The 24727-nt window shown below is 40.6% G+C and overlaps 1 protein-coding gene and 1 pseudogene across 1 annotated transcript in view; one reads left to right on the top strand and one right to left on the bottom strand.

Moving 5' to 3' along the window:
- LOC140739545 (cationic amino acid transporter 2-like) overlaps window positions 1-23722 on the bottom strand; it is a 36993-nt pseudogene extending 13271 nt beyond the window's left edge.
- The window catches only part of LOC140739227 (fibroblast growth factor 1-like), an 88949-nt gene continuing 87942 nt past the window's right edge, over window positions 23721-24727 (top strand). Inside the window, exon 1 of the mRNA XM_073067325.1 lies at window positions 23721-23810. Coding sequence (XP_072923426.1) covers window positions 23776-23810 — 35 coding nt within the window. The 5' untranslated portion in view covers window positions 23721-23775. The remainder of the gene's footprint in view (window positions 23811-24727) is intronic.

Consider the following 24727-nt stretch of genomic DNA (forward strand, 5'->3'; position numbering starts at 1 on the left):
CAGAATCCACATAACTATTCTGGGATGTCAGGGTAATTCTGTTAATGGAGAATGCCTGAGGATGATTGGTTTAACGTGGGGAGGCTGATGCATGGGCTGCCACCACTCAGTCCTTGACAGATCAGGGTCAGGGTCCAGTGCCATGGAAAGCAAGATGACTGGGGACCTTTCTTGACTGCAGTCTTCCTTGGCCTTCACTGCTGATGTGACATATCATTTCTGCCAGCTCTGCTGTTCAGGTCCTAGTTGAATCTCTCTCTTATATGGAACCTTCCCCTTGGCCTTACTGCCACATGTGACCCTTTCAGGGGCTATGAGTCACTATAGTCACCTTTAAATTCAATGCAGTCTTTATGCTAGGTTTACGGTTGTTTTATTTTTTTTATTTATTGTAATATTCTGACTGATTGCATCTTCCAGTCATTCACACGCTCATGGATATTGGCCACCGACAGTATCGCTCTCGGGATCTCAGGAATTCACAAGACTGTCTACCACAAACAGGTGATGATCCTCGGAGATCAACTAATATGTGTAAGCTGCATCTGTGGGTATGTATTCACTCAGATATTCAGGACGTATGCAGGTACTGTTTCAAAATCCAGCATTTAAATCTGTTCATCTGGTCAGAACATGGGGCTGTGCAAAGAACTATATATGAATTCTGTTTATCTGTATTGTTTTTTTTATCTTTGTCTGTACAAAGATATAATTGTAAACTCACTCATAATCATGATTTGATGATGAAAAAGTCTTTACATACCATAGGACTATAAGACATAGAAGCAAAATTAGGCCATTTGGCCCATCAAGTCTTCTCCTCTATTCCATCATGGCTGATTTATTATCTCTGTCAGCACCATTCCCCTGCCTTCTCCCCATAACCTTTGATGACCTGGCTAATCAAAAACCTATCAACCTCCGCTTTAAATATACCCAGTGACTACACCTCCACAAACTTCTGTGGCAATGAATTTCACAGATTCACCACCATCTGTCTAAAGAATTTCCTCCTCATGTCTGCTCTAAAAGGATGTCACTCTATTCTGAGAGTCTTAGACTCTCCCATGACAGGAAACCTCCTCCCCATTTCCACTCTATCTAAGCCTTTCTATATTCGATAGGCTTCAATAAGGCCTCATTCTTCTAAACTCTAGCAAGTACAAGCCCAGAGCCATCAAACACACCTCATGTGTTAACCCTTTCATTCCTAGAATCATTGTAGAATCATTGCTTTGTATTACAAAATGCTGAGATAAAACTCAGACTCCTTCTATGCTTCTATATGTATTAAATGTTTCAGCTTGGACCAGATGGGCCAATGAGCCTGTTTCTGTGCTGTACTTTTCTATGACTCTATTCTATTCTCTAATTATAAAAATGTAGGAGATATTCAACAAAACAGACAGTGTCTGTGGAACAGGAAACAAGCATCAATGTTTCTGATCTGTGATTCTAGTCTTTCTCCTGATACTCCATTGCATCCTGAATATTTTCAGCATCTTTTGTTGTTATCTCTGTTTCTTTCCCCACAGATGCCTCCCAACCAGATGATATTACATTCCTTTTTTTTTGTTTTATTTCAGGCTTTCTCTGTCTGGCTGAGAGGAAAAGAAACTTCTTTACATAGAGGGATATGAATCTCAGAGGTGGATAAGCAGTCCTTTAAGTATATTCAAGACTTTGTACAGTAGGGAGATCAAAGAGCATGGTGTTAGAATGGGAAAATAGACTGAGAAGATTACCCACAACCTGACCAACATGTAGAGCTGGCTCAAGGGAGCATATAGTCTCTCCTATACCTATTTCTTATGTGCTGATGGAGCATTGCAACAAAAATGTTGGACTAGTGGTTAAGGCTTATAATATTGCAGTTTTACAGGAATAAAGTAGGAATAAAATGATGACAAGGAGGCATACAAGAGCAAGATAGATCAGCTAGGTGAGTGGTGTCACGACAACCTTGCTCTCAGCATCAGTAAGACCAAGAAATTGATTGTGGACTTCAGGAAGGAGAAGTCGAGGGGAAACACGCCGGTCCTCATCAAGGGATCAACTATGTCAACATCTCTGAAGAACTATCACGGGCCCAACATATTGATGTTAACTGCAATTTCATTAGGATTTTGAGGAAACTTGGTATGTCACCAAAGACAATTGCAAATTTCTACATGTGTACATGGAGAGCGTTCTGACTGGTTGCATCACTGTCTGGTATGGAGGGGCCATTGCACAGGATTGGAAAAAGCTGCAGAAAGTTGTAAACTCAGCCAGCTCCATCATGGGCACTGGCCTCCAAACCATTGAGGACCCCTTCAAAAGGTGATGCCTCAAAAAGGCAGCATCCATCATTAAGGACCCTGATCATCCAGAACATGCCATCGTCTCATTGCTACCATCAAGGAGGAGGTACAGGAGCCTGAAGACACACACTCAACATTTCAGGAACAGCTTCTTCTCTTCTGCCATCAAATTTCTGTATGAACAATGAACCCATGTACACTACATCTCACAATTACTTTTCTTTATTTTTTTCTGTTTTTGCAGTTATTTAATTTAATTCTTATATGTAGTACTGTGCCAGAAGTCTTAGGCACATACTTATAGCTAAGGTGCCTAAGACTTTAGCACAATACTGTATTTGTCGATGTGAAGCAGGCTGTGAGTTTGTAAATCTGGCAGCAGCTAAGGATGTTGGGAATGGCCAGGGTGAAGCATCACGAGAAGGGTGTGGGGCAGGTGGCAGAGAAGGAGGGCCAGGGGCAGGGTGTGGTGCGGGTGCAGACACACCCGACTCCCGAGACACCAGGCAAGGTAATTTGATTCCGAACAATTGGTTTATTGATAATTGCAGAATGCTTCTCTGGTGCTTCCCATTCCTTCCCTTGTTCCCAGCCATGATTTCCCACTCCCTGCCCCACTTCCCACTCTCAGTCCACAAAAGAGACCCATATCAGAATCAGGTTTATTATCACTTACATGTTTTTTGTGGCAGCAGTACAGTGCGATACATAAAATTACTTCAGTACTATTCAAAACCCTTAGGCACCCTACTGTATATGTGCCTAAGACTTTTGCTCAGTTCTGTACTTCTCCATTGTTATAAATAATGAGCAGTCCTGGTATAGTTGGAAGACAGAAGCCTTCTTGCCCCTTAAATGTAAGTTGAAATTGTCAGTTCTATTTGACTGGGGGTGGGGGGAATTAGATTTTCTTCACACCTTACCTGGTGGAAAGGGCACATAGTGAGCCCATAGCCACAGAATAATTGGCAGCACCCCATTCAATATACAGGTACCCCCGCTTTACAAAAGTTTGCTTTATGCCACTTCGCTTTTATGAAAGACCTACTTTAGTACTTGTTTACACTAACTGAAAGAAATCCGAAGAGGATTTTCGCTTTTATGAGAAAAGGCGAAAAGTGAAAATAGCGTTCAGCGTTTGTTTTGCTCTCAGCAAAACAAACAGTCAGCATCAAGCCGCCATAGCTTTGAACTGCGTATGATTTTCACTACAATTGACAGTGCTGCAATGATTGTAGAAAAGTATGACTTTAATTTTGAAAAGCCACGTAGGTTTAGGGCAGGTTTGCAGGATGCTTTGAGTGCTTACGAAGAACTGTATGATACAAAAATGCGTGAACCTTCCAGTGTGCTCGCTGTCTTCCTGATTCTGGTAAGTGAAACTATACTGTATATACATTATTTCTGCTTTATATAGGCTGTGTATTTATTATATAATTCCTACTTTTACTATACGTTAGTGTTATTTGGTATGATTTGGTAGGTTATTTTTTGGGTCTGGGAACGCTCAAAAGTTTTTCCCATATAAATTAATGGTAATTGCTTCTTCGCTTTACACCATTTTGGCTTACAAGCAGTTTCATAGGAACGCTCTACCTTCGGATAGCAGGAGAAATCTGTACTGGAAGGTCTTAGGGAGTGGACTCTTGGTATCAAGGAGGTAATAGGGCATATTAAGACTCAGTGCGGGAGAAACCCCAAAGTAGGCCAAGAAGCAAATGAGAAGAGATGACATAATCCCAACTGGGATGGACTTCTGAGGATTTGTCACTTCCTCACCTGGGAAGAAAACCACAAAGAGAATCAAGGTGAAATATGACAGAATAAAAATAGCTTAAAATCTCCTCAGGTTCTGTTGAAGTTCTTTCATTTATAAACCACTTTCATAGTAAAATCAACTGTCGATAGGCTGCTTTGTGATCCAAAGTGTAACCAAGCAGAAAGGCGGATCAAGAGACTGAGATCAGAAATAATGTGTTCACTGTAATTTTAACATCATCATTCCATTTTCTTTGCTAACAAAAGAGTTACTTACAGAAAATTGAAATAGAAAGTGTTGCAGCAATAATAACTTGCCTTTATATAGCACATTATAGAGCAAAACATCCCAGGACCACCTTCAAGCAAAATTTAACATCATGTGAAACAAGTACGGATGACCAAATGTTTGGTCAAAGAGCTTTCAGAAGGTTTAATGCATTTTAGAGAAGGAACTTGATACTTTTGGGTGTTGGCACCTTGAAATCTTGGACCTAATGGCAGAAATATTGAAACTAAAATGATTGGTTGTTTGTCAGTCTTTTTTTTCAATAGTTTTTCAGAAATTTTATTGTATTTCTTTATTTTCCTGTAAATGCCTGCAAGAAAATTAATCTCAAGATAGTATATGGTGATATAGGAGTACTTAGATAATAATTTAGTTTGAAATTTAAACTGAACTTAAGGTTCTCTTGTGAATGCTGTTTATCTGATGCTGTTGCAAGTTTTTCATTGCTGCAAATTTTCTCCCATGTGTAGCTGTGTGGTAGAGTCCATGTGGAGTTGATGGGAAAGAGAGAACAATTTAAAAAAACAGGATTACTGAAGGATTAGTGTAAATGAGTGCTTAGTGTCCGTGAAGACTCAGTGGGCCTAAGGCCCTGTTCTTTAGTAAAGACTAGACGATGTGGTGATCTGTTGGGGCACCCTTTGAGAGAAGGGTAGTGCAGACTGATGTGACCAGAATGAACATTAAATTTTCCTGAATGCTATTGGTATCACTTTGCTTTGGAAATTGAAAAAGAAAACCTCAGTTTATTAAAGAAGAACAACGCGTAGCAAGACAAATATAGCTTGTCCTCGTTTAACGAAGGACACTTCTGATGGCAACATTTCTGGTTGATCGGCCACCGTTGTGCCTCTTGTTGTCATTCTGGAGACGTGCAGTCCTTTCGTCCGCCGTCTCTTCATCTCTTCTGCTGTTTGTTCTTTGTCTCTGATCCTGGAGATGTGCATTACTCAGCTCCTTTGTCTCTTCCTCTCTCCTCCTCCTGTGCCAGTTGTTGTCATTTTGGAGATGTGCATTCCCCTCCTCCTCTGTCTCTTCTTCTCTCATCTCTTTTGTCCTGACTCTTTGATCCTGGAGTCGTGCGACCCTGGCCTCATCCGATTCTTGTTCTCTCCCTCTCCTTGCTGCTTCCTGATGATGTTTGGCGTCATCTCTTGACCATGACGTCTCCCTTTTCTTTCCACGCAGCAGGATTAGGCTGACCAGGATTACCTTAATGCTGGATAGAAGATACGAAGCAGTAACACCAAAGCCTCCAGGATGCTGATTATTCTTGATGATGTGGTTGGTGCTCTCCTAAATGGACGTGATATAGTCACCACTGTCCTTTAACTGCAGCAAAGGGTTTGATGGGTGTCTCAAAGTACGTCTTTACAATAAGATTTAATTATCTCTTGTTGTTGGGTGGCAGTTAGATCTAACCCAATCCTGGACATGCTGATGGTGACCAGCAGAATGTGACCGCTCGAAATAGAGCTGCACTGCCCTTTTTCTCCGGTTGGTGTCACTGCTGTGAGCGTCGTGAGTCGCTTCTGAGGCTGGCCGTGGGCATGCATCGTGGTGTCGCGTCGCGGTTTCCATCATGGCTGACATCGGCTCTCGGGTCAAAGCTGATTTTGGCGAGGGAGCAATCATATACAAATAAATAACCCTGAACTTTGCCTGCATTCTGTAACCCAGCGCATTTTAAGTCGATTTAGCCAAAAATAGTGCTGCTGTAATGCACTGTTTGCGCTAATTGGAGGTCACGAACAGACAAACAGAGCACGAGAGCTTTAGTAGTATATAGATTTCGGAAAGGAATCTACATATAAACAGCAAACTAATACTCATGGAATGTTTTCTTAGCACAACTCTGCAGAGAAGTCTCACTTAAAATACAAAAAAAAGTCTCAAATCTTTATTGATTCTCATGCACTGGCTTTAAACTTTGTAGCACACTTTTCACCATGAGAAACTTACCTGTGGTCGCAATGCAATCAAACCCCACAAACGCATAGAAGCAGATGGCAATGCCAGTTGGAGTACCTCTGAACCGATAGGGCATAAACCCTCCTGTTCCATAATCACTTGTTATGTTCGTACCTGAAGACAAGTTCCTGGGAAATATGGAAGAACATGTATGTGAGCACTCAATGCAAATTATAAAGTATGTTTCGATGAGGTATTTCCCTTCTCTGCCATGACTCTTGCTGTGGGGCAGTCTCACCACTTCAAGAGGCCTTCTAATCCAGTGATCGAGTGAAACTCTTCAACGTGAACAGGAAATGTTGGAAATGTTTAGGAAAGGTTTCGAGAGATACAGGTGAAACATAGACGTATGAGAATAGCTTTGGTCAGTATGGATGAGCTGGCTGAAGGGCCTCTTTCTGTGCTATTTGGCTATGTGGTGCCCTGAGCTTGAGGATGATTTTCGTTACTCTCTTACCTGGTTCAGAGATGACTGATTAGACCAGTGTGGAACTTGGAAATTATGCAGACTGTGGGGTAGGAGGTACCTGAATATATGGGTGGGTGGGTAGTTTGAAAGACAGTGCACTCCTTTCAACATATACACTATGCTCCTTTGTGCTCACAACGCATCGACTGGAATTTTTCAGCACCATTCCAAAATTCTCCTTCCTCACTCTCCTGCAGTCATAGCCAGGGATTTCTAGGAGCCAAAAGGGGTGATGTATCTTTTTCAAAGAATCTTCGAGAACTACCTAGAATATTCTCCTCTCTCGACTGGTAATCTCGTCCTGTGACAAAGTTGGAATTGTATGTATACTTTTTGGCCTTAGGTGTCATAGGATGAGTGGCCTTATCCCAGGTTTGAAGCCTTGACTTCAAACACCATTTTCCTTCGTTGATATTAAGGCACTGAGGGTTGGAATCTTTTTTCTCCCTCTCTGGCAATTTTTTAGAACTGAGATCAGCTTTAATTCTTAGCACTTGGACAGAGATCAGTGAGCCTCCAGCCTGGAAACTATGTGGTTTAGTTACACCCAAGGTTCACAAAGAAGGGCCACTTGTGTGAAAACAACAATAATGTGAAATGGTCTTGCAAGTTCAAGGGAACAAATGGAAATAAGATGGTTCACAAGAGCACAATCAAATAAATTTTGTTTCAAGAAACTATTTACTGAATGTCAGTGAGATCATGAACTGATTATTGACTTCAGGAGAGATAAACCCGAGGTCTCTGAGCCAGTCCTCGGGATCAGAGTTGGAGAGGGTCAGTAATTTAAAATTCCTCAGTATTATCATTTCAGAGAATCTGTCCTGGGTCCAGCATGTAAGTGCAATTATGAGGAAAGTACTGCAGCTTCTCTACTTTCTTAAGAGTTGGCGAAGATTTGGCATGACATCTAAAACTTTGACAAACTTCCATAGATGTACACTGAAGAGTGTATTGACTGTCTGCACCATGGCTGGTATGGAAACTCCAATGCCCTTGAATGAAAAATCCTACAGAAAGTAGTGGATACGGCCCAGGCCATCATGAGTAAAGCCCTCCCTACCTTTGAGCACGTCTACATGAAGCATTGTCATGGGAAAACATCTTCCATCATCAGGGAACCCCCAACTCCCTGATCATGCTCTCTTCTCACTGCTGCTGTCAGGAGGAAGGTACAGGAGCCTCAGGACTCACACCACCAGGTTCAGGAACAGTTAATACTCCTCAACCATCAGACATTTGAACCAATAAGGATAGCTTCACTTAATTATGATTGCCTCATCACTGAAATGCTCCTACAACCTATCGATTCACATTCAAGGACTCTTCATTTTCTTGACAGTTATTGCTTATTTGTTTATTTTTTTGTTTATTTATTGTTTATTTCTTTTTGTACTTGTACAGTTTGCTGTCTTTTGCACACTGGCTGTATGCCCAGTTGGTACGGTCTTTCATTGATTCTATTATGGCTATTGGATTTACTGAGTATGCCTGCAAGAAAATGAATCTCAGGGTTGTATATGGTGACATTTACTTTGACCTTTGAACTTTTCAGCTTTGACTAAAAGCTGTAAGCAGCATCCTAAAGGACAAATAAGGGAACAAGAAATGTTAGGAGTGAATTCCAAAGCTTAGAACCTTGCCAGAAGACGTCCTCGCTACAGTTAAGACCATAACACCGTAAGTCACTTGAGCAGAATTAGACCATGTGGCCCATTAAGTCTGCTCTGCTATGCCATCATGGCTGATTTATTATCTCTCTCAACCCCATTCTCCTACCTTTTCCTCGTAGAAGTTGACATCTTTACTAATCAACAACCTAAAGTGGCCATTATGCGCATTTAATTTTTTTTCCCAGATCAGTGATTAGCTTTATTTTGCACATGTACATCAAAACATACAGTTAAGTGTGTTGTTTGTGTCCAGGACCAATCTAGTTCGAGGATGGGTTGGGGCAGCCCACAAGAGTTGCCATGTGTCTGCCACCAAAATAGCATTCCCACAACTCACTAACCCTAAGCCATGCACCTTTGTAACATGGGAGGAAACCAGAGCACCCGGAAGAGGCCTGTGCAGTCACAGGGAGAACGCACAAGCTCCTTGCAGACAGCAACAGGAATTGAACCCTAATTGTTGGTGTTGTAAAACACCGCACCCACTGCTATGCTACTGTGCCACACGTTTGGAACACCAGGCGAAGAGTAGAACTGAAACAAAGGAGTCAGTGGAATTTAGAGTCGTTACTAAAAGGAGGCAGGAAAAATCAAGTTCTTTATTCAAGTATTTTTAAAATAATGGTAAAGGTATAAAGGTACTTTTAGTGGATGTGGTAAAATGCTAATATTGTGTTACCCAATATGACAATACTTTTCTAGTTTGCAAATAAAGAAATCCACATGATGTACATTTGATCAAACCCTTGAATGTCCTAGTCAGCACATACCATGTTTCAGCAGTCAGGTTCTTCAGCAGCTCAGCAGTAATGTTCCAGTTTTTAATGTTACCTTTAATGCAACCTCCAATAATAACAAATACGTTGATAGTCAAACAAGGACGTTGATAGTTGTAAAGATTTTGTTTACTGTCATTGATTCTTTGGCCCCAAATGACAGGAGACCTACAGAACAGCAGGAAGAATATATCGGTGATCTGGACATGTTCACTTTGATAGGTAAAGTCAATCCATGTGGATTTAAAATCCACATTTGCACAACTTTTTGAGAAAAAAAAAGGGAGACAGGTGAAATGTTTTCAGAGATTGTTGTTAAAACTTGTAACATTCTATTCAGAACAGTAGTGTAAGCCAATATTCTAATTAATTGCAAGGTACTGTTGGGAATTATTTGAAGATTTAAATTTTTCAGCTTACTTGAACAAGCAAAAGAGGAAAGATTGACACTAGCCATATCTATACTTTTATAGATCCAGCACAGGCCTCCTTCTATAGCATAGGTTTCTATGATATGAAGATAAACTGGTAAACAATTTGAGAGCATAACATAGAATATTTGATTCATTAGATCTGTGCTACGATTTATTCTCCATAACAACCTCTTCTCATCTAACATCGCATCTCGTCAACGCAGCTTTCTGCACATTTCTCTTCCAAGCTAGCTTTGGATGAATCTGTTCTCCTCAGCTACTCCATCTGGTAGCAAGCTCCATTTTCCCTAAGTACGAAATGGGGTCGACTTGCCTTAGAATAGATGACACAGTTACTTTGAACCTTGCACTAGCTACTTTTCTCTAACTAGAGAACTAGTTTAAATAGACTATAAAACCATAAGACATAGGAGCAATATTAGGCCATTTGGCCCATTGAGTCTGCTCTGCCATTCCATCATGGCTAATTCAATTTCCCTCTCAGCCCCATTCTCCTCCTTTTCCCCTGTAGCCTTTAACACCTTTTCTAGTTAACAGCCTGTCAACTTGCACTTTAAATACACCCAATGACTAGGCTTCAGCAGCTATCTGTGCTAATGGATTTCACAGATTCACCTCCTTCTGCCGAAAGAATTTCATCCACATCTCTCTTTTATCCTGAAGCTATGCCCACTGTTCCTACACTCTTCCAATATTAGAAACATCCTCTCTACATTCACTCTATCTACGCCTTTCAACAGTTAGTAATTTTTGATGAGATATTCCCCCCCCCCCCCCGCATTCTTCTTAACTCCTCTGAGGACAGGCTGGAGTTTAGGACTGAGCTACGATAGAAAAATAAAATCTTATAAGGCAGATTATAAATACCTCGAGCTCTCTGCATTGGAAAACTATAGATGCTCAGACACTGAATGTATTGAAGAATGATATTGATAGATTTTGGGCAGTAGGATAAGGGTGGTTGATATCAAAAATGGACTGAACACAAAATGGGTTATGATCCTGGGGGATGGTGAAGGAGGGCCAAGAGAACATACAAAGTAATCCTTCTTCCATCTGTACTTTTCTACATTTTTTAAAGATTATTTAATAATGGCTTGAAAGTGATGTTAAAAAGTTGGAATATTTAGAGGTCTTTTTTACATCAAGAATGCAGGAACAATTATAATACAAAATCTGGAGATAATGGAAATCTTAAAGTTCTTTAGATAGAGCAAACTTTAATGATACCTGTTGTGTATGTGATATTTCAGTGATATTTTTGAATAATCATATATATATATTTGATTAAGTATTCTTGTTCCTTTAAACAATTCATTACAGGTTATACAGTATGTATAAGTACATGAATTGCATCACGTTACCATGTGAAACGTTCCCCTTGCTTAAAGTAAACTCGAAGTTAGATCCGCTTTTCAGACTCCTGTGTCTCCGTTTGAACTAGTTTAATGTTTCAAAGTTACAAAGCAAAACAAGTTAAACTGAAATGTAACAGAGTTAATAAAAACTAGGTCAGAAAAGGACAGTAGTAACTGAGGATAAGTTGTAAATTGCCATGAAAGTGCTGCCATCTTAAAATAAGAGGTCCATTAAACTTCAGCGGGTGACTGGCATGATAAAGTAAACTCACTAAACTTTGAATCAACAATGAACAAGCATTCCTAAACGAACTAACCTTTCACACGTGCCTGTGACAAATGGAAAGAAAATGTGAGCACCAAAGACCATGAAGAATATTTAACAACTGATTTTTCACTGCAGATAAACAAAATCAATAGAAGATGTTCAAAGATTCAGGCATCAAATTGTTGTCAGTCTGAACAACAAGTCACTTGAAGACTCCAGGAGAGGTTAAATGTTGTTCCTTGTTTAATCAATGTGCTGGCGGTTTAAACCAGAGGATATTCGTGATGCCTGCGCACATACTGTATTTATTCCTGGCAAAACGACTACCGTTTGTAATTCGGATCCAAGAACTCCAATCTAATGCCCAAAGTCGGAGATGTGAAAGACAAATTAATCATGCACAATGAATGATATATTTTTAAGGCTATATTCATTCCGCTAACCTATTTAATTAGACTAAAGAGCTAACAAAATATTTAGGCTTTAACAAAGAATCATGCTACCAAAGTATCCAGATAAAAATAAAATAGAAGTAGCCAGAATGTATTTTCAAATGAGGCAATTATGCTTGGCAAACCTCTTAACATTCCTTCAGCAAGTAATAGATAAGGTAGAAAGGGAAATTGCAGTGTGCTCTGACATCAGGCAGACCTTTGATATGTTCCCACACTGGATTCTACTGAAGATTAAGGGAACACAGAGTCAGACTGTTTCCAGCCATCAAGGGATCTACCATGTTCTGTCAGAGAGAAAAGAATCAATGACATAAATATGGAACAAAGGGAAAGAGAACCACCAACATGAAAAAATCTGCAGCTGCTGGAAATCTAAAGCAACACACACAAAATGCTGGAGGAACTCAGCAAGTCAGGCAGCAACTATGGAAAAGACTAAACTGTCGACCTTTCGGGCTGGGGCTCTTCATCAGGACTGGAAGGGAAGGAGAGAAGTCCAGGTAAGATGATGGGGGGAGGGCAGGAAGAAGCACAAGGAGAGAGAAAGAGAAGCTTATAATTTACTTAGAAAGAGATGTAGCTGCTCAGCTAACTGCCAGGATGAAAAAGCACGGTGAAAGCTTAAATCAAAAGGACCAAGGGAATAAGAGAGTAACTTTTTTGCTTAGTAAACTTTGACACGAGTAATCACCCCTTTTGAAAGTTTATTTGATGATTTGTTTAATTGTCATTGAACCTTTTAGACATAAACTATACTACTGAGACAACCAATAACCAAGCTAAAATCCCTTTGACTACTTAGTTACACTATGGCCCAAATTCAGACATAAGCTGTTTCTACATTTCGATCTTCTATTCATCTCTAGAAATATTGCAGCATTTCTTAAGTTGTTTAAATATAAAAATCACCTTACCTGCCAGTAAGATTGTCAAGCATGCTGCAAAGAAATCTGGATATTCTACCAATTCTGGTGCCTCCATTCTGAAATGAATACTAAGAAAACTGCCGATATGTTCGCCTAACAGTTGATCAAACGTGCTGCTCCAGGCACTTGCCATGCTGGATGTACCTGATGTGGAGAAAAATGTAAAATGAGACCAAAAAATGTGCATATTTTGTTTTGATATTTTAATCGAGGGTAATACTGACTTCTTGAAGTAGCATAAAATGGTTATTTTGGATTAGATATTCCTGTACAACCTGCCCTTATTCCCTTTGTACAAAGCAGAGCCACAGCAACACCGCTTGATACTGGACTCCCCTGGATGAGTGTTCATTTGGTTGAGTTTATAACCAAAAATGTCAGTTTCAGCAGGAGGTGTATATGAGCAGCTATTTCAATCTCTCCCATTTTACCCTCCCAAGCAAAATGAAAATTATACCAAGAAAGAGGAGATCCATGTCAAGAGAGGTAGTTCTGTTATAGTGAACAGCTTGCTTTGAGTTCATTCACAAGCAGCATCACTGCATCATTGTCTGTCAAATTAGGTCCAGGTTTTGCACAGCATAGGAACAGGTCCCATCATCTTGTTCGTAACCATAGATTACATAATAACATAAGAACACCAGCGACAGAAGCAGGAAAAGGTTATTTGGCTCTGATGCCTAGTCCATCATTCAATAAGATTATGGGTTTTTTTTTTGTTTTATCTCAGCAATGCTTTCTTGCACCAACCCGATGCTTATTGTCATTTTCCATAAAGCAAAGGAGACCATTCTGTCCATCAAGTCCGTACCAGCACTCAGAGCAATCACATTCATCTCATTGTCCCTTTGTCTCCCTATATCCTATTCTATCACACACACTCAGTAACACCCCATGAGTCCTTCACAAGCCACCAGCACTAGGGACGATTTGCAGTAGCCAAGAAAGTTATCAGTCTATCATCAATTCTTTTTATACTCAAGTATCTATCAATTCCTGTCTTGAATAGATAACCAGAAATATATTAGGTTCTTGATTAGCCAGGGCATCAAAAGGTATGGGGAGAAGGCAGGGGAGTGGGTATGACTGGAAGAATTGGATCAGCCCATGATTGAATGGTGGTGCAAGCTCGATGGGCTGAATGGCCTACTTCTGTTCCTATATTTTATGGTCCTATATACTGAATGACAGGGCATCTGGAGCATTCCAAGATTCATTTCTCTCTGGTTAAACAAATTTCTTCTTATCCAAGTTATGTATGGCCCACCTCCTACTTTAACACTAGGACTGCAGGTTCCAGATGCTATAGCCAGGGATATGATCAACTCTGCACTTCCCTGTCAACCACACTAAGAATTCTATAGGTTTCTGTGAGATCATATCTCAAGTTGCTAAACACTTGGGAGAATAAAACCAATTTTATATTGATTTTCTACAGCCAAGATTTTGCAAACTTGAGAGGTGATCTCATTGAAGCCTACTGAATTCTTATGATGGTTTTATATCGGTTCTATAACCAATAAATCAGCTATGAACAAAAATAACTTAGCCACAATCAAATGGTAGTGCAAATGTCACTCCACTCTTCAAGAAGGAAGAGGTACAGAAGAAAGGAAACTGTAGGCCAGTTAGTCTGACCTCTGTGGTTGGGAAATGTTGGAGTCGATTATTAACGATGAGGTCTCAGGATACTTGGAGGCACGTGATAAAATAGGCCGTAGTCAGTATGATTTCTTCAAGGGAAAATCTTGCCTAGGAAATCTGTTGGAATTCTTTAAAGAAATAACAAGCGGGCTAGAGAAAGGAGAATCGGTTAATGTTGTGTACTTGGATTTTCAGAAGGCCTTTAACAAGAGGCTGCTTACAAATTATGAGTATTACAGGAAAGATTCTATCATGGGTAAAGCAGTCGCTGATGGGCAGGAGGCAAAGAGTGTGAATAAAGAATTCCTTTTCTGGTTGGCTGCCTACGAGTAGTGGTGTTCCACAGGGGTCTGTGTTGGGACCAATTCTTTTTACGTTATATATCAATGATGCGGATGATGGAATTGATGGCTTTGATCCAAAGTTTGCAGACTATATGAAGACAGGTGGAGGGGCAGGTAGTTTTGAGGAATTAGAGAGGCTAGAAGGACTTAGACTGATTAAGAGAATGGGAAAAGAAATGGCAGATGGAATATAGTGTCAAGAAATCTATGGTCATGCACTTTGGTGGAAGAAATGAAAGGACTGGCTAGTTTCTAAATGGAGAGAAAATACAAAAAAAATTGAGGCGCAAAATGATTTGGGAGTCCTTGTGCAAGATTCCCAAAATGTTAATTTGTACGATGAGCCTATGGTGAGGAAGGCAAATGCAATGTTAGCATTCACTTCAAGAGGACTAGAATATAAAAGCAGGGATGTAATAAAGTCTCAACATTACATCCTTGTTTTTATATTTTAGTCCTTTTGAAAGCACTGGTGAGGCCTCACTTGGAGTATGATGAGCAGGTGTGGGGGCCTTATCTAATAAAGGAGAAGGTTCAAAGGAGGTTCACGAAGATGATTCCAGGATTGACTGGCTGGTTATATGAAGAGCATTTGATTACTCTGGGCCTGTATTCACAAGAATTCAGAAGAATGAGGGATGACTTCATTGGTTTCCACAGCCCTTTGAAGCCCTATGATTTAGAATGGGGTTGGGAACTGGATGTAGACTAGTTTGGCATGGAACAAAAACCGGAGTGACAAAAGATGCATTTAGATGCATTGTGTAGTGAGACCGAAGATAAGGCAAAATTGCAGACAGTGGGTTGAGTTGAAGTGTAACACAGGGAAAATCAAAAATGTTGTTGAATAGAGGACTGAAGGTGTTATGTTTTAATGCATGAAGTATATGGAATAAGGTAGATGATCTTGTAGTGCAGTTAGAGATTGGTAGATATTATGTTGTCAGCATCACTGAGTCATGGCTAAAAGAAGATCATAGCTTAATATCCAAGGATACACCTTGTATTTAAGTTAAAAAAGTTAAAGTCTGTCCCAAGCCTTATAGGCTCATCAGGCCAGTGATTATGCCAGTTTCCGTGGCATGAAGTGACTGAGAGTACAAAACTGCCCCCAAGATATGGCTCCAGTCTATCGCGAGGATTGCCAGTACTTATTTTCAGCTGTATGGACTGGAGCAATGTGTGGTTAAGTGCCTTGCTCAAGGACACAACACACTGCCTCGGCTAGGGCTCGAACTCACGACCTTCAGATCGCTAGTCCAACGCCTTAACCACTTGGCCTCGCACCACACCTTGTATTCAAAGGACAGGCAAGTAGGCAGAGGGGTTGGGTTGGCTCCGTTAGCAAAAAATGTGATTTATTCCTTATAAAGGGATGATTTAGGATGAAGATGGAGAATCCTTGTGGGTAGAGTTAAGAAGCTGCAAGGATAAAATTCCCTAATGGTAGTTATATACAGGCCCCTGAACAGTAGCCAGGATGTGGGATATAAATTGCAACAGGAGGTAGAAAAGGCATGTAATAAGAGTAATGTTACGATAGTCATGAGGGATTTCAATATGCAGGTAGACTAGGAAAATCAGGTTGGTGCTGGATCCCAGAAGAGGGGATTTTTAGAGCATCTGATGGCTGAGCCCACTTGGGGAAAGGCAGTTCTGAATTGGGTGTTGTGTAATGAACCTGATTTAATTAAGGAGCTTAAAGTAAAGGAACCCTTAGGAGACAGTGATCATAATATGATAGATACCACCCTGCAGTTTGAGAGGGAGAAGATAAAGTCAGATGTATCAGTATTACAGTGGAGTAAAGGGATTTACAGAGAGTAGAGCTGACCACAGTTGATTGGAAGGGAACACTATCAGGGATGACAACAGAACAGCAATGTCTGGAGCTTCTGGGGGCAATTCAGAAAGCCAGGATAGATACATCTCAAAACTGAGGTATTCTGAAGGGAGGATGATGTAACTGTGACTGACAAGGGAAGCCAAAGACAGCATAAAAGCAAAAGGGAGAGCATATAATTTAGCAAAAATTAGTGAGAAGTTAAAGGATTGGGAATATTTAAAAACCAACAGTAGGTAACTAAAAAAAAACATAAGAGGAGAAAGGATGCAATACAAAAGTAAGCTAGCCAACAATATCAAAAAGGATTCCAAATGTATTTTTTTCAGATAAGCAAAGGGTAAAAGAGAGATGAGTGTGGATATCAGACCACTGGAAACAATGCTGGAGAAGTAGTAATGGGGGACAAAGAAATGGCAAATGAACTTAATAGTGTTTTGTGTTAGTATTCTCTGTGGAAGACACTAGCAGTATGCCAGAAATTCAAAAGTGTCAGGGGGCAGACGTGAGTGTAGTTGCTATTACTAAGGAAAAGATGCTTGGAAAGCTGATTCGTCTGAAGGTAAATAAGTCATCTGGACCAGATGGACTACACCACAAGGTTCTGAAAGATGTAGCTGATGAGATTGTGGAGATATTAGTAATGATCTTTCAAGAATCACTAGGTTCTGGAATGGTTCCGGGGGACTGGAAAATTGCACATGTCACTTCACTCTTTAAAAATGGAGGGAGGCAGAGAAAGGGAATTCAACAGTAGCCAGTTAGCCTGACTTCAGTGATAATGTTGGAATCCATTACTAAGGACAGGGCTCAGGGTACCTGGAGGAGAATGATAAAATAGGCCATAGTCAGCATGGTTTCTGATGCACCATCAATAACTCACGCTGAGAGGTCGGAAGCGTGATATCGGCTTTTATTGACTGGAAGAATAAACAACACTACATCCTGGGGAAAGAGGGAGAGCAGCAGCCCACAGTCGCCTTTATACGGGGGTCTGTGGGAGGAGCCACAGGAGCAGTCAGCGGGGGTCTGTGGGAGGAGCCACAGGAGCAGTCAGACAGGTATATCTAGTTCACCACAGTTTCCTCAAGGGAAAAATTGCCTGACAAATCAGTTGGAGTTCTTTAAGGAAATAACACACAAGATAATCAGCAGAAAGTCAGTGGGTGTTGTTTATTTCAATTTTCAGAAGGCCTTTGATGAGGTACCTTTCATGAGGCTGCTAACAAGATAAAAGCCCATGGCATAGCAGGAAAGGTATAGCATGGATGGAAGATTGGCTGACTAGAAGGAGGCAAACAATGGGAATAAAGGGGACCTTTTTCTGGTTGGCTGCCAGTGACTAGTGGTGTTTGGCAGGAGTTGGGATTGGGAACACTTTTCATGCTACACTGTATGTCAACAATTTGGATGATGAAATTGACGGCTTTGTGGCCAAGTTTGCAGATGACATAAAGATAGGTAGAAGGGCAGCTAGTGTTGAGGAAGCAGAGAGTCTGCAGAGGGACTTAGACAGATTGAAAGAATGGGCAAATAAGTGTCAGATGGAATATACTGTAGGGAAGGGCATGGTCCTGCTCTTTGTTACAAGGAATAAAGGTGTAATCTATTTTCTAAGTGGGGAGAAAGTTCAAAAACCAGAGGTGCAAAGGGACTTGGGAGTCCTTGTGCAGGATTCCCTAAAGGTTAACTTGCAGGTTGAGTCAGTCGTAAAGAAGGCAGATGCAAGGTTAGCATTCATTTGGAGAGGACTAGAATATAAGAGCATTAATGTGATGCTGAGGCTTTATGAGGTAATAGTAAGACCACACTTGGAGTTTTGTGAGCAGTTTTGGGCCCCATATCTAAGAAAAGATGAACTGGCATTGGAGAGGGTCCAGAGGAGGTTCACAAGCATGATTCCAGAATTAAATGGTTAATGTTTAAGGAGCATTTGTTGGCTCTGTAATTGTACTTGTGAGAGGTTGGAAGAATGAGGTGGGATGTCATTGAAACCTATCGAATGTTGAAGAGCCTCGATAGAGTGAATGTTGAGAGGATCTTTCCTGCATTGGGTGAGTCTTGGACTAGACAGCACAGCCTCAGAATAGAGGGATGTCTATTTAGAACAGAGATGAGGAGGAATTTCTTTAGTCAGAGGGTGGTCAATCTGTGGAATTCATAGCCACAAACAGCTGTGGAAACCAAGTCATTTAATATATTTTAAATGGAGATTCATGGTTCTTGATTAGCCAGTGTTTCAAAGGCTGCAGAAAGAAGGCAAAACAGTGAGGTTCTGAGGATAATAAATGAGCTACGATGGAATGGTGGAGCAGACTCGATTGGCTGAATGGCCTAATTCTGCTCTTATGTCTTATGACCTTATGGTCTATAAATGAGCTTGGATTTTTGGAGAGCATTCAATAAATTCACAAACAGGAGATAAAATTGGATCACCTGGAAAGGGGTGTAATATACAGAGACAGAAAGCAAAGAATGGGGCTAAACAGAACATTTTCCAGTTCACAAGATGTGTCAACTCAGATAATGCAGATTTGTACTCAGGATCCAGCTTTTCTAATATATAATAACAAAACAAAATTCAGTGAAGAGATTTAGAGCGGAGATCAAGCTAAAATAATTAATTCATTTGACACTATGCTGGTAGGATACCCAGTCAAAGTTAGTGAATAAAATGCAATCCATGACAACTTATAGCTGGTAAAATAGTTGTTGAAGAATATTACTTTCTCTTTGGATGAGGACCAAAGCTCATGTAGAAGATAAAATATAGTCTGAACTAGATGGGATGAATGGCCTGCTTATGTGTTGCATTTCAAGTGTGGCTTTGACTGCGATTGTTGGCAGAATATCTAACCCAACATTTCAGTTCTGAACCCTGTCATGATTGTACCTAATTTTCCTGAAGAAGGGTCTCTGCCTGAAAAGTCAATGTTATTCCTTTCTATAGATGTTGCCTGATCTGCTGAGTTCCTCCAGTATATTGTATGAGTTACTCTTGCCTAGCTTCCACCATTTATGCACAGCAGCAATATCTGGATGACAATTGGAAGAGGGAGTCCCAGTCTATATTCTCCAGATGAATCCAAAGATCCTGAGTCTTTATATTGCTAACAAGTAAGCAAATTGATTCTGCAAACCTTTGAATTATTAGATTCAGTCACTCACTGGATAAGTTTACAAAACTATCAAAGATGCATTCAATGGTGTGCCCACTATTGAGCACATCTACACAAAGCATTGTCACAGAAAAGGGCATCCATCATCAAGGACCTCCACTACCCAGGTCATGTTCACTTCTTGCTGCTGCCATTGGGAATAAATTACAGGAACCTCAAGACTCACACCACTGGGTTCAGGAACAATTATTACCCCCTCAACTATCAGGCTCTTGAAACAAAGAGGATAACTTCACTCAACTTCATTTACCCCATCATTGAAATGTTCCCACAATCCATGGACTCACTTTCAAGAACTCTTCAACTCAGGTTTTCGATATTTATTGCTTATTTATTTACTACTACTATTTCTTTCTTATTGTATATGCACACCTTGTTGACTTTTTCACACTAGTTGAACACCCAGGTTAGTGTGGGATTTCATTGATTCTATTATGGTTATTTTTCTATTATGGCTTTATTGAGTATTCCCACAAGAAGATGAATCGCAGTGTTGTAAACATTTTACTTTAACTTTGAAAAGGACCTGAAGAAATTTTTGTGATAAGTGCTCTGATGATCCTTCTTCAGCATATACAGTAACTATTGTTATCAATGAAACATACATAAACAGAAGCTGACAGGCAGTCTAAAGGTGGCTCAGTCCAGAACTTTGACAGTTAATTCTCCATAGATGCTGCCTGAAATCCTGCTGTTCCTCCACTATTTAGTGGGCGTTGCTCGGTATTTCCAGCACCTGCAGAATCTCTTGGTTTTAGGATGAGCTGCTCCACTGCAAAGTCTCTTTGAGGGATGCATACCATGAACAAGTTTAAATCTTCTCTTTGATGGGACTTCAGTGAGATCCCCTCCGATGCTGCCCCCTGTGTGATCTTTGCTGCTCTCCGATTCTTCGCCCATATGCTCAGCCAGACATGCTACCACAGCACACACCACTTGCCAGCTTGTATTCCATCCCCTCCGCCCACCTTCTTATTCTGGGTTCTTCTCCTTTCCTTTCTAGTCCTGGTGAAGGGTCTTGGCCAAAACGATGAATGCTTATTCCTCTCCAGAGATTCTGCTGGACCTGTTGAGTTCCTCCAGAATTTTGTGTTTGTTGCTCTGGATTTCCAGCATCTGCAGAATCTCTCTTGTTTATAATTTTTTAAAATTTGAATATTGTCTCTGGTGAAATAGGTTCCTGATTCATGTGCTGCTCTCTACTAAGCTGTAGATGCAGTGTGTCAGGACACTGGCTGAGAACAGGATTAAGTTTACATGACATCTTCTCAATCACACTTTTGAGGAACTGGCACTGCTCTGTTTAGTTAGAAAGTTCACTAGAGTGATTCCTTGGGGCTCGTACTATGAAGAGAACATAAGGAGAGCAGGAGTAGGCCATCCGGCCCATCGAGCCTGCCCCGCCATTCAATAAGATCATGGCTGATCTGTCCGTAAACTCAGCTCCATCCAACTGCCTTTTCGCCATAACCCTTAATTCCTTTACTATATAAAAACCTATTTAACTGTTTCTTAAATATATTTGGTGAAGAAGCTTCAACTGCTTCCCTGGGCAGAAGTGAAGTATATTTGGCCTCTATTCTGTCTGTAGTGAGATGCTGAAGATGTTCTATAGGTCAGTTGTGGAGAGCGCCCTCTTCTTTGTGGTGGCGTGTTGGGGAGGAAGCATTAAGAAGAGGGACGCCTCACGTATTAATAAGCTGGTAAGGAAGGCGGGCTCTGTCGTGGGCAAAGTACTGGAGAGTTTAACATCGGTAGCTGAGCGAAGGGCGCTGAGTAGGCTACGGTCAATTATGGATAACTCTGAACATCCTCTACGTAGCACCATCCAGAGACAGAGAAGCAGTTTCAGCGACAGGTTACTATCGATGCAATGCTCCTCAGACAGGATGAAGAGGTCAATACTCCCCAATGCCATTAGGCTTTACAATTCTACCGCCAGGACTTAAGAACTCTTTAAAAGCTATTATTAATGCTTTTTGAGATAGTGATTTAGATGCATATCATATTTTTTTACTGAGTTAAGTATTGTATGTAATTAGTTTTGCTACAACAAGTGTATGGGACATTGGAAAAAAAGTTGAAATTCCCCATGGGGATGAATAAAGTATCTATCTATCTATCTATCTATTCTCCAGAGTTTAGGAAAATACAAGCAGAGTTCACTGTGACATGTAAGATTTTCATGGGGCTTGAAATGCATATCTGGAGCTTGATATTCCCCTTTGCTGTGTCAAAGTTTTAAGTGTTTATTTCACCCAGAGGAATATGAGTATTTGTTGTTCTTTATCCAAAAGAGCTGTATGCGTTCTGTCACTGAATATATTCAAGATATTGAAAGACTGTGGAATATAAAGGGAAACAAAGAATGTGGTGTTACTACAGGAAAGTGGTGCTGAGATAAACAAATAAAAAAACATCCATGTTATCTTACTGAGTGGCAGAGCAGAATGGAGTGGACTCGTAAACTTACAATCAACCTCGTCATGGCCTTGCGCCATATTGGATTCAAAGTACATTTATTATCAATGAATGTGTAAGTTATACAACCTTGAGATTTGTTTGCTTACAGGCAGCCACAAAGCAAAGAATCCAAAAGAACCCAATTTAAAAAAAATAAAAGACCACCACCCGATTTGCAAGGGGAAAGGGGAAAAGAACAAATCATGCAAACAATTGAAGTAAGCAACAACATTTCAAACCAAAAATGAGGCCTTAGATCCAAGCCCTAGAGCAGCCTGGAGTAGGCCCAAGCCTGGGTATCAGTCCATCATATTAACAGGCATGAAGCACAGCAGCCAGGGACAGTTTTCAAAGCCTCAGTGCCGTGGAGAGAGGAGTGAACATCATGGGAGAGTGACAAAATCTGCTCTCACCTCCGATCCCCACATCCTGTCTTTCCAGTATATTGATTAAATTGGCCAAACAGCGTATTGTACCTCACACTAGGACCTAGGCACCACTGCAGTGAAAGGCTCCTGGCCTAGAACATGCTGCCCAGTGACCTGCTCTGGGTCCAGATTTTACCACCCAGACCAAAGCTGCTCTCGACTTCGCCAAATCAGCCCAGCACACTCAGCGATCCAACCTCGCACCCGGGCTAGACGAACGGGCATCAGAACTCCTCAACCTCAACTTCTCCTGTCCAAATGACTCACTCCAACTGCATCGATCCTGCAACGTACAAGCACGGTTCATCCCTCAAATTCACTTCACCTTCGCTCGCCTCTTCATTGTTTGTAGTGATAATTTACTACAACTTACTTCAGAAAAGGTCTTATCAGTAATGCTTTTAGTTGAATTTCTTGCTTTTCAAACTGCCTGTGACCTGTCACGCGCGTTCAGCAGCACCATCCTAATCTGGAGTTTAAAAATTGTCAGCCTGTACTGCACTTTCTCTGTAACTGTAACACTTTATTCTGATTATGTTTTCTGCTCTTGCCTTGCATTACCTCAATGTACTGATGTGACAAAATGATCTGGATGGATGTTATGAAAAACAAAAATCTTCACACTATTTTAGAACATGTGGCAGTAATAAACCAATTTATTAATCTACTACCACTTAAATTTCTTCCAACTTAATTACCAATGTAAGGTCCATTAACTTGGTTTAATTGTATCACTTTGAGATAATATTAATTTGCTACTTGCCAATGATGATGTAAGAGAGGATTAAATTCCAACCCGTAATGAAAGCCAAAAGTTCTCCAGTGGTGACATAGCTGTAGAGATAAACCGAGCCAGTCTGCGGTACCCGTGCACTAAGTTCCACATAGCATACACCTGCCAACACTGATGCAACAGCAGCAATTAAGAAGGAGATGACAATACTGGGCCCAGCCTCTACTTTGGCAACTTCTCTTGCCAACAAGTATGCACAGCACCCAGAGTACTGCCAATCCCCAGGGCAATTAGGTCAGCGGTAGATAAACAGCGACATAGACTGGATTCTTGAACGTTGTCCAATGTCACTGCTTTTTTCCAAAAAAGGCATTGAGCAACTGGTGGGACTCGACCACAGGAAATCATCCTAGTGGGAAAATAGAAAGAGGATGAATTATGAAGCAAAGAAAGATTAAAACATGATGTCTGTAACTGCCAAGGAATCACAGACAAAGTGAGTTTTGAACTACGTTCTAACAGATGAATGAAGTGACAATGTCTTTCCTTTAGTTTTAAAAATATTAATTTTTTAAAACTTGTTTTTCAGTAGTCATGCATTTAGTCATACTGTATCATATATTCTAGCAAACTCTAGTTAGGCCACATCTGGAGTATTGCATCCAGTTCTGGTCACCCCACTATAGGAAGGATGTTGAGGCTTTGGAGAGGGTGCAGAAGAAGTTTACCAGGATGCCGCCTGGCTTAGAGGGTATGTGCTATAACGAAAGGTTGAACAAACTTAGACTGTCTCCTCTGGAGAGCCGAAGGCTGAGGGAAGATCTAGGAGAGGCTTGTAAGATTATGAGAGGCATAGGTAAAGTAAACAAACAGTATTTTTTCCCCAGGGTTGAAATGTCAAATACCAGAGGCCATGAATCTAAGGTGAGAGGGAGTAATTTCAAAGGAGATGTGAGGGGCAATTTTTTAAAAAATACACACAGAGTGGTGGGTGCCTGGAATACATCATCTGGGGTGGTGGTAGAGGCAGATACGTTAGGGACTTCTAAGAGACATTTAGTTAGGCACATAAATGTGAGGAAAATGGAAGGATATGGACGTTGTGCAAGCATAAAGAATTCAGTAAGTTGGCCATTTGATTACTAATATATTTGGTACGGAACGGCATCATGGGCTGAAGGGCCTGTTCCTGGTCCTGTGTTCTGTGATTCTGATGAAATTTGCTTATTAATCACAAGTACGTCAAAACATACAGTGAAGTACATTGTTTGCATTTAACAACCAACTCAAACAAAGGATGTGCTGGGGGACGGTCTGTTTTGACGGTGAAGTTCTGTTTCTCACAATGTTGTAAATACACACATAATATCTATCCTATTCTTTGGCAATGAGTTTATTTATTTATTTGTGTAT

This window comes from Hemitrygon akajei, chromosome 15, assembly GCF_048418815.1.
Source record: "Hemitrygon akajei chromosome 15, sHemAka1.3, whole genome shotgun sequence".
Classification (NCBI taxonomy): domain Eukaryota; kingdom Metazoa; phylum Chordata; class Chondrichthyes; order Myliobatiformes; family Dasyatidae; genus Hemitrygon; species Hemitrygon akajei.